The sequence below is a fragment of the Mandrillus leucophaeus genome, unplaced genomic scaffold, assembly GCF_000951045.1.
Source record: "Mandrillus leucophaeus isolate KB7577 unplaced genomic scaffold, Mleu.le_1.0 Scaffold402, whole genome shotgun sequence".
NCBI lineage: Eukaryota > Metazoa > Chordata > Mammalia > Primates > Cercopithecidae > Mandrillus > Mandrillus leucophaeus.
In genome coordinates, this window is record NW_012104277.1 from 397,932 (window position 1) to 413,432 (window position 15,501).

General features: G+C 37.9%; 1 protein-coding gene across 3 annotated transcripts in view; it reads left to right on the forward strand.

Moving 5' to 3' along the window:
* Positions 1-15,501, forward strand: part of CTDSPL2 (CTD (carboxy-terminal domain, RNA polymerase II, polypeptide A) small phosphatase like 2) — a 123,640-nt gene that overhangs the window by 40,679 nt on the left and 67,460 nt on the right. For all 3 annotated transcript variants that reach the window (XM_011992081.1, XM_011992083.1, XM_011992082.1), the window contains exon 2: positions 891-1,100. In XM_011992081.1, coding sequence (XP_011847471.1) covers positions 915-1,100 — 186 coding nt within the window. In that variant the 5' untranslated portion in view covers positions 891-914. The remainder of the gene's footprint in view (positions 1-890; positions 1,101-15,501) is intronic.

Genomic DNA, 15,501 nt, shown 5'->3' on the forward strand with positions numbered 1-15,501 from the left:
TCCTTTGCACATTATAGCCTTTCCTAATCCTTTTTTCATTTTGAGCCTCAGGATGGTAAGGTAAATATATTTTTTAAACATTTGATAAAACCTAACTGACTACAGATTAGCCATGATTGGAGTAGGATTAATATTCATATCTCTTAATTCTTCGTTTAGTATTCTTTGTATTCTGTTTCACAGATTCTAATTCGGTTATGTCTTTAATTCTAAGTGTTGGGACAATTTTGCCAGCAATTAATTGTCTTACCTATAAAACGAGAGAGTTTGAATAAATAGCCTTATGTTTTCTTTCTGATGTGAATCGTTTTAACAGTATCATTAAATGTGGTAAGATAGGACTCTCTCAAAATGATCCAAGTTCTGTTGTTACACTTATGTGATTGTCGATTATTAGACTTGTGCTCATGGAATTCATTCATTCATTGGCTGACATTACTTTTCCACTACCTGGTGAGTTCCAGAAAAGCAAAACCCTTCCTCATCTTGTTTACTATTTACTCAATGCTTACCTGGCCCAGTGCCTTGAATGTGACTAAGTATGCAATATTTGTCGAACCGATGATTAAACAAATAGTAACATTGGCAGGCAGTATAGTATTATGTAAAGAGCATGCACACTCTTTGGTGTTACCCTTACTTTAGATCATAGGATATGTTACAGTATTTCGGAGGTTATTGGGAAAGTTACTCGGGATAATATAAATAAAGTATAAAGCATAATGCCTTTTACTTAAAATGTTAGTTTCTTACTGCAATCTCCTAGAGTCTAGGACTTTTTTTTTTTAGCCAAGATATTTTTATCATATAAGCTGGTCACAATTGGGTAGAGAAGGTTGAAGTTATTAACTTTTAATGTTTTTATTACATTTATTATTTTTATCTTACAGTTTTACATGTGGCACCCATAAAAGATGAGGCTGAGAACACGGAAGGCTTCTCAGCAGTCAAATCAAATCCAAACACAACGCACTGCCAGAGCAAAGAGGAAATATTCAGAGGTTGATGATAGCCTGCCTTCAGGAGGAGAAAAACCATCGAAGAATGAAACCGGCTTGTTGTCTTCAATTAAAAAATTTATTAAAGGAAGCACACCTAAGGTAATGATTTTACCATATACTTTCATATCATTAAAAGTGAAAATTATGATATTTTCTCTAAGCATGCATAGAGAAGAAATCTGATAGTGCACCAAAATCTACGTTTTGGTGTTAATTTTACTTCTAAGAGTTTTACGTGCAGAATATTTAATGGCAGTTTAAGAAGAACATTATTTGTTCCACTGAACTAATCCACTTAGCCTTCTGCTTTTTCAACATAGTATTATGGGTAGCAAAATAAATTTTTCCTTGCTCTCTTACTTGAGTTGTTTCTTTTACTTTCATTTTCTTTCAAAGAAAAGTTAAAGTTTCTTGTTAATATTCACTGTCTAGGAAGGTGATGTCTCTCATCTATTCGTGTTCTAACATTTGTGTGATGAAGATGTATTGCTTCATTAAAGAGAAAAGAACATTACTAAAAGAGAGAATGGACACTGACGGGGAGTTTTGTACTCCAGATTCATATTCTGGACCAACTTGAGTGACCTAAAGAGAGAGTCATTTACCCCCTGAGCCTCAGGAAGATAGTAAAATGGCACTGATACCAACTGCTTTGTCTGTCTCAGAGTTGTTTTCAGATTAGATGGTACAACAGGTAGAAAAGCAGTTTGATCAACTTTATTTTATTTTGTTTTTATTTATTTATTTATTTTGAGACAGAGTCTTGCTCTGTCTCCAGGCTGGAGTGCAGTAGCGCGATCTCCGCTCACTGCAACCTCCACCTCCTGGGTTCAAGTGATTCTCCTGCCTCAGCCTCCTGAATAGCTGGGACAACAGGCGTGTGCCACCACACCAGCTAATTTTTGTATTTTTAGTAGAGATGGGGTTTCACCATGTTGGCCAGGATAGTCTCGATCTCCGGACCTTGTAATTCATCCGCCTCGGCCTCCCAAAGTGCTGGGATTACAGGCATGATCTACCGCGCCTGGCCTCAGTTTGATCAATTTTAATGCACTCTATCAATGTATGGTATTATTGATTGTGTGTAGATTTTTTTTTATGACTTTTACTATTTTTGTGTTCTTTCTTAGAATAATTATTTACATGGTAAATTTTTTATTATAATGGAAGTTTATTACTTTCTTAAGCAGAAAAATAAATTACTAGTTGACTTGTTCATAGGAATAGATTTTGTTGGTATAGAATTAACAAAGCCTAATTACTGTGAGTCACTAGGCAAGATTTGGAAGTATCCTTGATTTGCATAGGGTTTTAATTTTTGTTTTGGTGGTTTTATTTTTTGTTCTTGTTTGTTTCTAATACTAATTTCTTTGTTAATTTTAAGTAATTAGAAATTTTTAAAAGTTTCTGAATTTATGTAAACTGAAAAAATATTCTAGTATTATCATATAACAAAGATGAAGTAGCTTCCAGAAACCCAAATTTCCATCTCTATGAATTCCTAATGGGTTGTCATCAGCCTCTGTTGATGGGAACCTTGCTACATATTATTACTTCATTCTTCTGAGCAGTTCTAGTTGTCATAAAGTGCCTCCTTATGTTTTTGCTTTCTCATGTTACTTTTTTGTATTTTTTCCACTCGAAAACAGATACTGTGTTCCCTTACGTGTGCAAGTACAAACCTTCAGTCAGTACAGGGCAGCAATTTCTAGTTTTCCTTATATAACATTATATGATATTTATCATCATCTTGGTCACCTTTATCTGTTATTCATGAAAGATAAAAACCAGAAGCGAAGATAGGTTTTTGTTATGTCTTCAGAATTCTATTCATATTTATCGTTGACCCTTCAACAGTGTGGATTTTAGGGATGCTGACCCTCCCATGTGGTTGAAAATTCACATATAACTTTTGACTCTCCAAAAACTTAACACTAATAACCTCCTGTTGACCAGAGGTTTACCAATAACATAAACAATCATTCAACACATATTTTTTATGTTATGTGTATTCTATACTGTATTCTATTTTTTTAGATAGGATCTTACTCTATTGCCCAGGCTGGAGTGCAGTAATACTATCATAGCTCACTGCAGCCTTGAACTCCTGAGCTCAGTTGATCCTCCCATCTCAGCTTCTTGAGTAGCTAGGACTACAGGCATGTACCACCACGCCCAGTTATTTTTAAAATTTCTCTCCCTTTTTTTTTTTTTTTAAAGAGACTAGGTCACATTTATCTTGCCCAGGCTGGTCTTGAACTCCTGACTTCAAAGCAGTCATCCCACCTTGGCCTGCCAAAGTGTTGGTATTACAGGTGTGAGCCATCTCACCTGGCTTTATACTGTATTCTTACAATAAAGTAAGCTAGAAAAAAAGAAAATGTTATTAAGAAAATCATAAGGAAGAGAAAATACGTTTACTGTTTAAGTGGAAGTAGATCATTATAAAGGTCTTCATCCTGATTATCTTCTGGGCTGAGGAAGAGGAGGAGTTGGTCTTTCTGCTACAGAGGTGGCAGAAAGTTTGTGTATTAATGGACCAATACAATTCAAACCCAGCTTGTTCAAGGATCAGCATACTTCTTCTGACAGTGAATTGTTTCTTTCACTCCCATTGCCCAGGCTAGAGTGCAATTGTGCAGTCACAGGTCACTGCAGCCTCGACTTCCCGACTCAGGTGATGCTCCCATTTCAGCATCCCAAGTTGCTGGAACTACAGGCTTTTGCCACTATGTCTGGCTAATTCCTTGTATTTTTTAGTAGAGGCAAGGCTTCACCATGTTGTCCAGGCTGGTCACAAACTCCTGGTCTCGAGCTGTTTGCCCGCCTTGACCTCTCAAAGTGTGAGCCACTACGCCTGGCTGGATTGTTTCTGTTAATGTGATTTTATGTTAAATTATACTTTGTCTCCTTCTTTAGTAGCTTAATCTCTGTTGGTCAGCAAATTTTGGCTCATGTCAACTAGAATAGCAGTCTCCAGTCGTTTTGGCACCAGCAGCTGGTTTCAGGGAAGACAGTTTTTCCAGGGACCAGGTCAGCCGGAGTGGGGTTTGGTTAATGGTTTTGGGATGAAATTAATCCACATCAGATCATCAGGCATTAGATTCTCATAAGGAGCACACAATGTAGATCCCACAATTCACACTAGAGTTCGTGCTCCTATGAGAATTTGCTACTGCTGATCTGACAGGAGATAGGGCTTAGGCAATAGTGCCTGCTGGCTCACTGCTCACCTCCTTCTCTGTGGCCTCGATCCTAACAGGCCATGAATTGGTACCATTCCATGGCCCAGGGGCTGGGAACCCTTGAACTAGAACACTCAGGACTTTTTTTTGAGACAGGTCTCAAAAAAATAAAAAAATTAAAAAAAGGTCTCCAGTCTTGCCCAAGTTAGAGTGCAGTGGCATGATCTCAGCTCACTGCAACCTTTGCCTTTCGGGTTCAAGCAATCCTCTTTTCTCAGCCTCCCAAGTAGTGCATGCCACCATGCCCAGCTAATTTTTGTATTTTTGTAGAGATGGGGTTTCACCATGTTGCCCAGGCTGGTCTTGAACTCCTAGCCTCAAGTGATCTGCCCGCTTCAGCCTGCCAAAGTACTGGGATTACAGGCGTGAGCCATTGTACCCAGCCACTCAGGAGGATTTTTCTATAGAAATTTTAGTCCAAGTTTCTTTTTTTGTTTTTACTAAATCTAAGATCTTTCTTTAATGCCTCATTACTCAAAGATGTTACATTAAGATATGCAGTGGCACAATATCAGCTCACTGCAACCTCCACCTCTCGGATTCGAGTAATTATCGTGCCTCAGCCTCCCGAGTAGCTGGGACTACAGGCGCCTGCCACCATACCTGGCTGATTCTTATATTTTTAGTAGAGACGGGGTTTTGCCATGTTGGCCAGGCAGGTCTTGAACTCCTGACCACAAGTGATCTCCTCACCTCGGCCTCCTAAAGTGCTGGAATTACAGACATGAGCCACTGTACTGGACTGTCTTATTTATTAATTACGTTTTTGGGTAAGGTTTTTCATACAGCTACAAGTTCACTTTATTGTGCTGTAACTGAACTCAGATTTTAAAAATCGTATTCTATAAGATTATTATTGAAATTAATATTTGAATGCTTTACTGAAATCAGAGTGAAACCACAGTTGTCTTTTCCCAGACAACTAATCCTGTGTTAGGAGTAAATAATAAGGTTAATTTGTCACATATTAGTCTTAATGAGCTTATATGGCTTTTAATTACTGTTGCTTTCTTGTCTACAATGTCGTAAACCATATTCTTAATCACATATTCTAAAATTGTGTGGAGCATCTAGACAATGCTTGCTTATGTATGTATCTTAAATACAGCGTCATTGTCTTTTTCAAAATTTGGGTAGCAGTTCACAGCTAAAACCTATTGAATATTAACCATCTTTTGATGTTTTATAGATGAGAACAACTGAGACTTAGTGAATTTAGGTAACTTGAACTGTCAATAGTAACAATAATTATAATAATAACCTACCCAGGTTAAAAAATAACATTGAAGACCAATACGACAGCTTTTGCTTTTTTTTTTTTTTTTTTTTTTGAGACGCAGTTTCACTCTTAACTTGCCCAGGCTGGAGTGCAATGGCGCGATCTTGGCTCACTGCAACCTCCACCTCCTAGGTTCAAGCGATTCTCCTGTCTCAGCTTCCCGAGTAGCTGGGACTATAGGCGCGTGCCACTATGTCCGTGACAGCTCTTACTTATAGTTGTTGAGCAGTTACTATTTGCCAAGCACTGTCCTCAGTGTTTAAAGTGTAATAATTTGGCCGGGCGTGGTGGCTCACCTCTGTAATCCCAGCACTTTGGGAGGCCGAGGCAGGCAGATCACGAGGTCAGGGGATTGAGACCATCGTGGCTAACACGGTGAAACCCCATCCTTACTAAAAATACAAAAAATTAGCCGGGCGTGGTGGCGGGCGCCTGTAGTCCCAGCTACTTGGGAGGCTGAGGCAGGAGAATAGCGTGAACCCAGGAGGCAGAGTTTGCAGTGAGCCAAGATCGCGCCACTGCACTCCAGCCTGGGCAACAAAGCGAGACTCCGTCTCAAATAAATAAATAAATAAATAATAAAGTGTAATAATTTAAGCCTTACAAACTGTATGAGATAGCTGTTACTTTTATATTACAAACGAGGAAACTGAGGCACAGGGAGGTTAAATAATAACTTGTGCTAAGTTGCTTAGTTTTAAGCAGCAATGCTGGAGCCTAGTTTACCTACACTCCTAACCACTATATACTACTGCATCTCCAATAAGTGACACTGCTAGGATTTAAACCCAGATGTATTTAACTGATAATCTGTATTCTTTCTCCTTTATTATTCTCTGTCAAAGTGGCTGGACACTGTCTAGAAGTCCAAGAACAAGATGTTGGCCAACATGCTTCCTTCTTAGATCTCTGTTCTTGACTTATAGATGGCTGCCCCTCACACGGTCAGTCTTTGGTCTGTGGATGGTCTGTGTCTGCATCTTTACGGACACTGGTCATACATCTTTAGGGGCCACCTGAAGAAATCTTCCTCTTTTTTGTGTGTGTGTATGTAAGACAGAGTCTCACTTTGTCACCCAGGCTGGAATGCAGTGACACCATCTCAGCTCATTGCAACCTCTGTCTCGTGGATTCAAGCGATTTCTCGTGCCTCAGCCTCCTGGATAGCTGGAATTACAGGCATGTGCCACCACATCTGGCTACATTTTGTATTTTTAGTAGAGATGGGGTTTCACCGTGTTGCCTAGGCTGGTCTTGAACTCCTGACCTTAAGTGATCTGCCCGCCTCGGCCTCCCAAAGTGCTGGGATTACAGGCGTGAGCTACCACACCTGGCCAAGAAAACCCTTTTAATTACTTTTTTTAAAGGCTCTATCTTCAAATATGGTCACAGTCTGAAGTATTTGGGTTAGGGCTTCAACGTAAATTTTGGGGTGACATAATTCAGAGTGTACGAAATCTTTGGTCTCTTTCAAATACAGATTTGTGATTCAAAGACTTCAGATGTATGAAATTATCAGCAAGATTATTCAGGAATTGTTCATGTGCAGCCTTTCTGCTTTTTAGCACAATGAGATTTCTAATACATAATTGAAGGCCTCACAACTGAAATACATTTGTTTTCTACCATGAATCTCTATATTTTTCCAAATATGGTATTTCCAGCGTTTTCCCCATAACAAAATGACCTTTTCCTCTGTTCTTAACTAAATGCTGTTATAGTTAAGGATCATAAATTTCCATATGAATACAGTTTTAATGAAATACCTGTTTTTAGACCTTTTAACTGTGGTCTACAAAAAGAAACATACGGCTAATACATACATGTGAAACAAAAATCACCCTTAATTTATGTGATGTGCTCTGATTTTTCTTTTCTGTTTTGTTTCTTCTTCTGAAGGTGATTGTATTTAAATTGATTTGATAATATGTCAGTGGGTTGCATTTCTTAGTTTGAAAAACATGATTAGATGAAGACTTTTGTTCAAAGTCTTTAACTCTGATTTGCCAAACTTTGTAGTTTTATTTGGGAATTTTCTTCCTTTCTTTTTTTTTTTTTTTTTTTTTTTGACGGAGTCTTGCTCTGTCACCCAGGCTGGAGTGCAGTGGTGTGATCTTGGCTCACTGTGACCTCCATTTCCTGGTTTTAAGCAATTCTCCTGTCTCAGCTTCCCGAGTAACTGGGATTATAGGCATGTGCCACCATGCCTGGCTAATTTTTTCTATTTTTAGTAGAGATTGAGTTTCACCATGTTGGCCAGGCTGGTCTTGAACTCTTGACCTCAAGTGATTCACCCGCCTCAGCCTCCCAAAATGGGATTATAGGCATGAGCCACCATGCCCAGCCTTATTAAGTCTCTTTAGTTGTGTTCTTTAACTACTTGATTAATTGAAGTAATTTGCCACTTATGGAATGAAAAAAAATCAACTCAGACTAACTGGTTCAATTTATGGAGGAAATGACAGTTTAAGATTCATTCATATTCATTCATTCTCTTCCCACCACCACACACACAAGCATATATTTATATTTAGTGTGTCACTTGACAATCTGAAATGCATTAATTGTCAATTTTGTCATCATGTGAATATCATAGTACTTACGTGAATCTAGATGGTATATCCTACTAGTTATCTAGGCTATGTGGTATAGCTTTTTGCTCCTAGGCTACAAACCTGTACAGCATGTTACTGTACTGATTATCATAGGCAGTTATAACACAATGGTAAGTTTTTATGTTTCTCAGCATAGCTAAACATAGAAAAGGTACAGTAAAAATAGAGTATTATAATCTTATGAGACCACTGTTCTATATGTGGTCTGCTGTTAACCAAAACATTGTGTGGCACATGATTCTATTTCCTTGCTCTGTCTGCTGAATTATTTGCACATAGCACCCAGATCTTGGTTTCTAAATACTGTTCTCCACTAAAGGAACTAGGGTTCTGTCTTGCTTTATGTGTAAATAATTGTGTCATATGCCAAATAATGAGAGTTTTGCTTACCCTTTCTCATCACTGGGACTTATTTTTTTCTTCACTTATTACATTGGTTAGGATCTGTAGTACCATGTTGAGTAGAATCGGTGAGAGCGAACGCCCTTGCCTTGTCCTTAGGGGAAGAGAATTTGTTTTACCATTAGGTATGATGTTAGCTAGATGTTTTTCTTAGTTATCTTTTATTAGTTTGTGAAAGTTCTATTCTATTCCTATTTGTGAAATGTTTTTATTGTGTTGTTGAGGTTTTTTAAAGGCTTTTCGGCTTCAGATTTCTCATTTATTTATTTATTTATTTATTTATTACTTATTTGAGGTGGAGTCTCATTCTCTTGCCCAGGCTGGAGTACAGTGGTGTGATCTCAGCTCAGCACAACCTCCACCTCCTGGGTTCAAGCAGTTCTCCTGCCTTGGCCTCCCAAGTAACTGGGATTACAGGCACGTGACACCATGCCCCGCTAATTGTGTTTTTAATAGAGATGGGGTTTCACCATGTTGGCCAGGCTGGTCTTGAACTCCTGACTTCAAGTGATCTACTCACTTTGGCCTTCCAAAGTGTTGGGATTACAGATGTGAGCCACTGTGGCAGGCCCCTCTTATTCTTTTAATGTAGAGTAGTACATAAATTTTTTTTTAGTGGAAAATCATAACTTGGAGGTGATTTACTGGGGATTTTTTTAAAAAATAATTTTTATATCTGTGTTCGTGGAGGATCTTGTTCTGTAGTTTTGTCTTGATTTGTAATGTTTTTAAATTTTGGGATTAAGATTAAGCTGGTGCCTTAAAACAAGTTGAGGACTGTTCCTCCTCTTTTCTGAAAGCTTGTGTTTGATTGGTATTATTTCCTTCTTAAATATTTGGCAGAATTCACTGGTGAATTCTGGAGTGGGATTTCTAAAATGTAACTGGAATTTTCTTTGTGGGATATCTTTTACTGTAATTTAGTTTCTCTAATATAGATCAGATTATTTAACTTTTCTTTCTTGTTTGTTTTAGTCATACATGTTTTCAAGGAATTTAAGTTGTTGACATCATATTTTGTCGGTACTTATTAATTTAATACTGTCTATAGGATTTGTAATGGTACTCTTCATTCCTGATCTAGATAATTTATTATTGATCTTTATTTTGAGGAGTCTTGCTTGGGTTTATCAATTTCATTATTTGTTCAAAGGGATTTTTAATATTAACTGTTCATTCTGTTTAATTGATTTCCACTATTTTCAGTATTTTCTGTTTTTAGTCTGATTTACTTTTACTTTTGTAGCTTCTAGAAATGAGAGCTTAAATCAGATATGAGTAAAATTTTTCTGTAAACATTTCAGATAAGAAATATTTTAGGCTTTGTGGACAATATTGTCTCTGCTGCAGCTACTATTCAACTGCCACTGTAGACGGCTACATAAATGAATGAACTTGGCTTTGGACACCGGTACAGTAGTTCCCCCTATCTTTGGTTTTGCTTTCCGTAGTTTTAGTTACCTGTGGTCACCAGCGTCTGAAAATATTAAATGGAAAATTTCAGAAATAATAAGTTTTAAATTAGACACCTTTCTGAGTAGCATGGTAAAATCTTGCATCATTCCTGCTCCATCCCAACTGGGGCATTAATCATCCCTTTGCCCAAGTATCCATATGTATATGCTGTACTCCTGTTAGTCACTTAGTAGCTTTCTTTTTTTATCAGATCAGCTGTGTAGATACCAGGCTATTTGTATTCAGTTAATCCTTATTTTACTTAATGATGACCCCAGAGTATAAGACTAGTGATGCTGATAATCATTCTGTTTTATTGGTAATCTCTTACTGTGTCTTAATTTATAATTCAGGGTTTATCATAGGTGTGTATATATGGAGGAAAAAACAGTATATATAGTGTTTGGTACTATCTGTGGTTTCAGGCAACCACTGGAGGGTTTTGAAAGGTATCATGTGAGCATTAAGGGGGAACTACTGTATTTGAATTTCATATAGTTTTCGTGTGCCATGAAATTTTTTTTTCTATGTATTTTCCTCCAACTATTTATAAGTACAAAAAAAAGGTTTTTACTTTCTTGCCCATGTGAAACAATTAGTGTGCTGAATTTTGCCTATGGCTGTAGCTTGCTAGTTCCTTGGTTAGAACATTAATTGTACACTTTTCTTTTTTTCTAATATAGGTATTTAAAGATATGAATTTTAAAGTACTCCTTTCTCTATATGCCATACATTTTGATACATTATTTTTTATTATTTTATTTTTCTTGTGATTTGTTTTGACCCATGGATTATTCATTTTGATTCAAGAATATTAATATACTCTGTATAATTTGATTTCTTTGGTGTTTTTTGGTACTTACTAGCATGTAGTCTATCTTGTTGAATGTTCTATATGTATTTGGGAATATATGTGTATTTTGGAGTTGTTCAGTGCAGTATTCTATAAATATCAATTAGATCCAATTGGTTGATAATACTCTAATTTTCTATATCTTCTTTTAAAGTGAAAGCAAGTTTATTAAGGAAGTAAAGAAACAAAAGAATGGCGACTGCATAGTTGTCTATCTTATTTATTTAATGTGCTTGTTTTATTGGTTATTAAGAGAGGGATGTTAAAATCACCTATTTTTGTGCATTTGTCTACTTCACTTATCTGTCAATATTTGCTTCATGTATGTTGAAGCTTCATGTATTTATAATTGTATGACTTGTTAACATTATGATATATCTCATTATCTCTAGTAATATTAGTCTTGAAGTTTATTTTATTTTATTTTATTTATTTATTTTGAGACGGAGTCTCGCTTGCCGCCCAGGCTGGAGATGCAGTGGCGCGATCTCGGCTCACTGCAAGCTCCGCCTCCCGGGTTCACACCATCTCCTGCCTCAGCCTTCCGAGTAGCTGGGACTACAGGCACCCGCCACCACGCCCGGCTAATTTTTTGTATTTTTTTTTTAATTAGAGACAGGGTTTCACCATGTTAGCCAGGATGGTCTCGATCTCCTGACCTTGTGATCCGCCCACCTCGGCCTCCCAAAGTGCTGGGATTATAGGCGTGAGCCACCGTGCCCGGCCTTGAAGTTTATTTTGATATTGATAGAGCCAAATAGTTTTCTTACTCAGTATTTGCATGATATATCTTTTTCCAGCCTTTATAAAACCTGTGTACATATATATTTACATTGGCTTTGTTTTTTTTTTTTTTTTTTAAGGCAGAGTCTCACTCTGTCGCCCTCACTGGAGTACAGTTGTGCAATCTTGGCTCACTGCAACCTCCACCTCCTGGATTCGAGCAATTCTCCTACCTCAGCCTCCCGAGTAGCTGGGATTACAGGCGCCTGCCACCACACCCAGCTAATTTTTATGTTATTAGTAGAGACAGTGTTTTACCGTGTTGGCCAGACTGGTCTTGAACTCCTGACTGCAGACAATCCACCCGCCTTGGCCTCCTAAAGTGCAGGGATTATAGGCATGAGCCACTGCGCCCAGCCTACATTGGCATATTTTGTCTCTTTATAATTAATGTAATTATTAATATGTTTGAGTTTAAAGTCTTCTATCTTACTGTGTATTCTGGATTTGTACCATCTTTTGTTTCTCTTTTCCTGTCATTTGGGTGAACTGTCTATTTTTTAGAATTTTATTTATCCTCCTATATTGACTTCTCAATAAACAACCTTAAAAACAATAAAATACACCTGTTCAAAGTGTGTGTTTTCTTGAATTCTGACAGATTTATGCACATGACCAAAAAGTATCCTTATTTTATATCCAGCATCACCTGAGACAACCACTGATCTTTCTGTCATTATAGATAGAGTTTTATAGGATTATAGTCAGTGTATCTTGCTTCCTTCACACACACAACATACATTTTTTGGTTTCTTCTGCGTTACCACATGTATCTGTAGTTTATTCCTTCCCCTCCCCTCCCGGAGTAGTATTCCTTTGTGTGAGTCTACCACAGTTTGTCTGTTTAAGTTGTTTCTGTTTTTGGGCTATTATAAATAAAGTTGTTACGAATATTTGGATAAATAAGATTGATATTGCTGGATCATAAGATGTATGCTTAACTTCTTTGTAGCAGCTTTATTGAGATATAATTTACATACCCAGAAAATTAACCCATTTTTTTGAAATGTAGAAGCTTTTATTTACTTATTATTTTTTGATATAAAAAGCTGTACTCACTTAATGTATACAGCTCTATGAGTTTGTGGATAAGTATATTCCTGTGAAACCATCACCATCATCAAGACCATAAACGTATCTGTCACCTACCAGAGTTTACCCTGCCCCTTTATTATTATGATCTACTGTCTTAGAAAACTTTAAGTATATAATATAGTAAAGTATAGGCACAGCATTATGTTGTATAGTAGCATAATTCATTCATTCATTTAAAGTATAAATTCAGTAGCTTTTAGTACACGCACAGAATTGTGCAACCATTGCCTCAACTTTAGAATATTTTCATCACCCTCAAAAGAGACCTCTAGCTCTTAATTCCCCCTTCCTCTCTAGCCCTAAGCAGTCACTAATCTGCTTCCTGTCTCTATGGATTTCGCTGTATTTTGGACATTTCATGTAAATGAAACCATAGTCTATTATGTCTGGCTTCTTTCACTTAGCATGTTGTCAAAGTGCATCCATGGTGCGTTTGTTCTCAAGATCTCTTGGGGTTGTGTCCTGGGACATTGAATAAAAATTAAAAAAAAAAAAAAGAAAAAACAATGTACATCCATGTTGTGGCATGTATTATATCAATATTTCCTTTTTATTGCCAAGTAATATTCTGTTGTATGGCTATACCACATTTTGATTATCCATTTATCAATTAATGAACATTTGAATTGTTTTCATATTTTGACTATATGAAGAATGCTGTGAACATTCATGTATACATTTTTGTATGGACATCTATTTTTGATTGTCTTGGGTAGGAGCTTGAATTGCCGGGTTATACGGTAACTTTGTGTTTAGCTTTTAAGGAACTGCCAGTCTGTTTTCCAAAGTGGTTGCACCATTTTACAGTCCCACTAGCAAAATATGAGGATTCCAGTTGTCTTGAGGACAATCAACACTTGAAATTTTTTGTCTTTTTTATTATAGCCGTCCTGGTGAGTGTGAAGCAGTATGTCGTGGTTTCGATTTGCATTTCCCTAATGACTGATGGTATTGAGCATCTTTTATGTGTGTGTCTTGGCCATTTACATATCTTCTTTAGATAAATGTCTGGTATTTTAATTGTATAATTTTTTTTATTGAGTTGTAAGAGGTGTTTTTTTTTTTTTTTTTTGGTTGGTTTGTTTTTGCATGATCTCTGTTCATTGCAACCTCTGCTTCCTGAGCTCTAGTGATACTTCCACCTCAGCCTCCTGAGTAGCTGAGACTACAGGCATGTGCCACTACGCCCAGCTAATTCCCATGCCCCCTTTTGGAGACAGAGTCTCACTTTGTCACCCAGGCTGGAATGCAGTGGCACAATCTCTGTTCACTGCAACTTCCACCTCCTGTGTTCAAGCGATTCCCCTGCCTCAGCCCCCTGAGTACCTGGGATTACAGGCAGGCGCTACCACGTCCCAACTATTTTTTTTTATTTTTGATGGAGACGGGGTTTCACCTTGTTGCCCAGGCTGGTCTCAAATTCCTGACCTCAGGTGATCTGCCTGCCTTGGCCTTCCAAAGTGCTGGGATTACAGGTTTGAGTCACCACGCCAGACCTAATTTTTGTATTTTTTGTAGAGACAGGATTTCACCATGTTGCCCAGGCTGGTATCAAACTCCTGGGCTTAAGAGATCGGCCCTCCTTGACCTCCCAAAGTGCTGGGATTACAGGTGTGAGCCACCACACCCAGCCAAGAGTTCTTGATAAAATCTAGATACAAGTCCCTTTTCAGAGATACGCAGATGTTTTCTTCTATTCTGTGGACCCCTTCTGAAACACAGAACTTTTAAATTTTGATGAAGTCCACTTTGTTTATTTTTCATTTTGTTGCTTGTGCCTTTGGTGTTATATCCGAGAAACTATTGGCAAAATCAAGGTGACAAAGATTTATCCCTAGATTTTCTTATATGAGTTTTATACTTTTGGCTCTTTGATACATTTGAGTTAATCTTTATAGATGGTATGAGGTAAGGAGTCATCTTCATTATTTTACATGTTCATTTTCATTAAGTCCCAACTCCATTTGTTGAAGACACTTTTTAACTTTTGAGAAACTGCCCAGCTGTTTCACCATCTAACATTCCATTTAGCAGTTTCAAACAGTTTCCCTTGCTTACATTCTTACCAGTATTTGATATTGTCAGTCTTTTTAACTTTAGTCTTTCTGCAGGGGTAGTGTATCTTATTGTTTTTAACTTGCATTATTTTAACTTCCATTTTCCAGGCTCAGGTGATCCTCACACCTCAGCTAGCTGGGACTACAGGTTTGCATCACCACACCTGGCTAATTTTTGTATTTTATAAGAGATGGGGTTTCATCATGTTGCGCAGGCTGGTCTCCAACTTCTGGGCTCAGGCAGGCTACCTGCCTCGCCCTCCCAAAGTGCAGGAGTGAGCCATGTATAAAGACCGAGATTTAACAGTTTTACGGCTTCAGCAAGAACTTTCTTGAGGCTGGGTGCGGTGGCTCATGCCTGTAATCCTAGTACTTTGGGAGGCTGAGGAGGGCAGAGGATGGATTGCCTGAGCTCAGAAGTTCAAGACCAGCTTGGGCAACATGGTGAAACCCTATCTGTACTAAAATACAAAAAATTAGCTCGGCATGGTGGTACACATCTGTAGTCCCTGCTACTCAGGAGGCTGAGGCGGGCGATCGCTTGAACCCGGGAGGCGGTGGTTGCAGTAAGCTGAGATCACACCACTGCACTCCAGCCTGGGTGACAGAGTGAGACTGTCTTTGTTTTAAAAAAGAAGAGAGGGGCCGGGAGCGGTGGCTCAAGCCTGTAATCCCAGCACTTTGGGAGGTCGAGACAGGTGGATCACGAGGTCAGG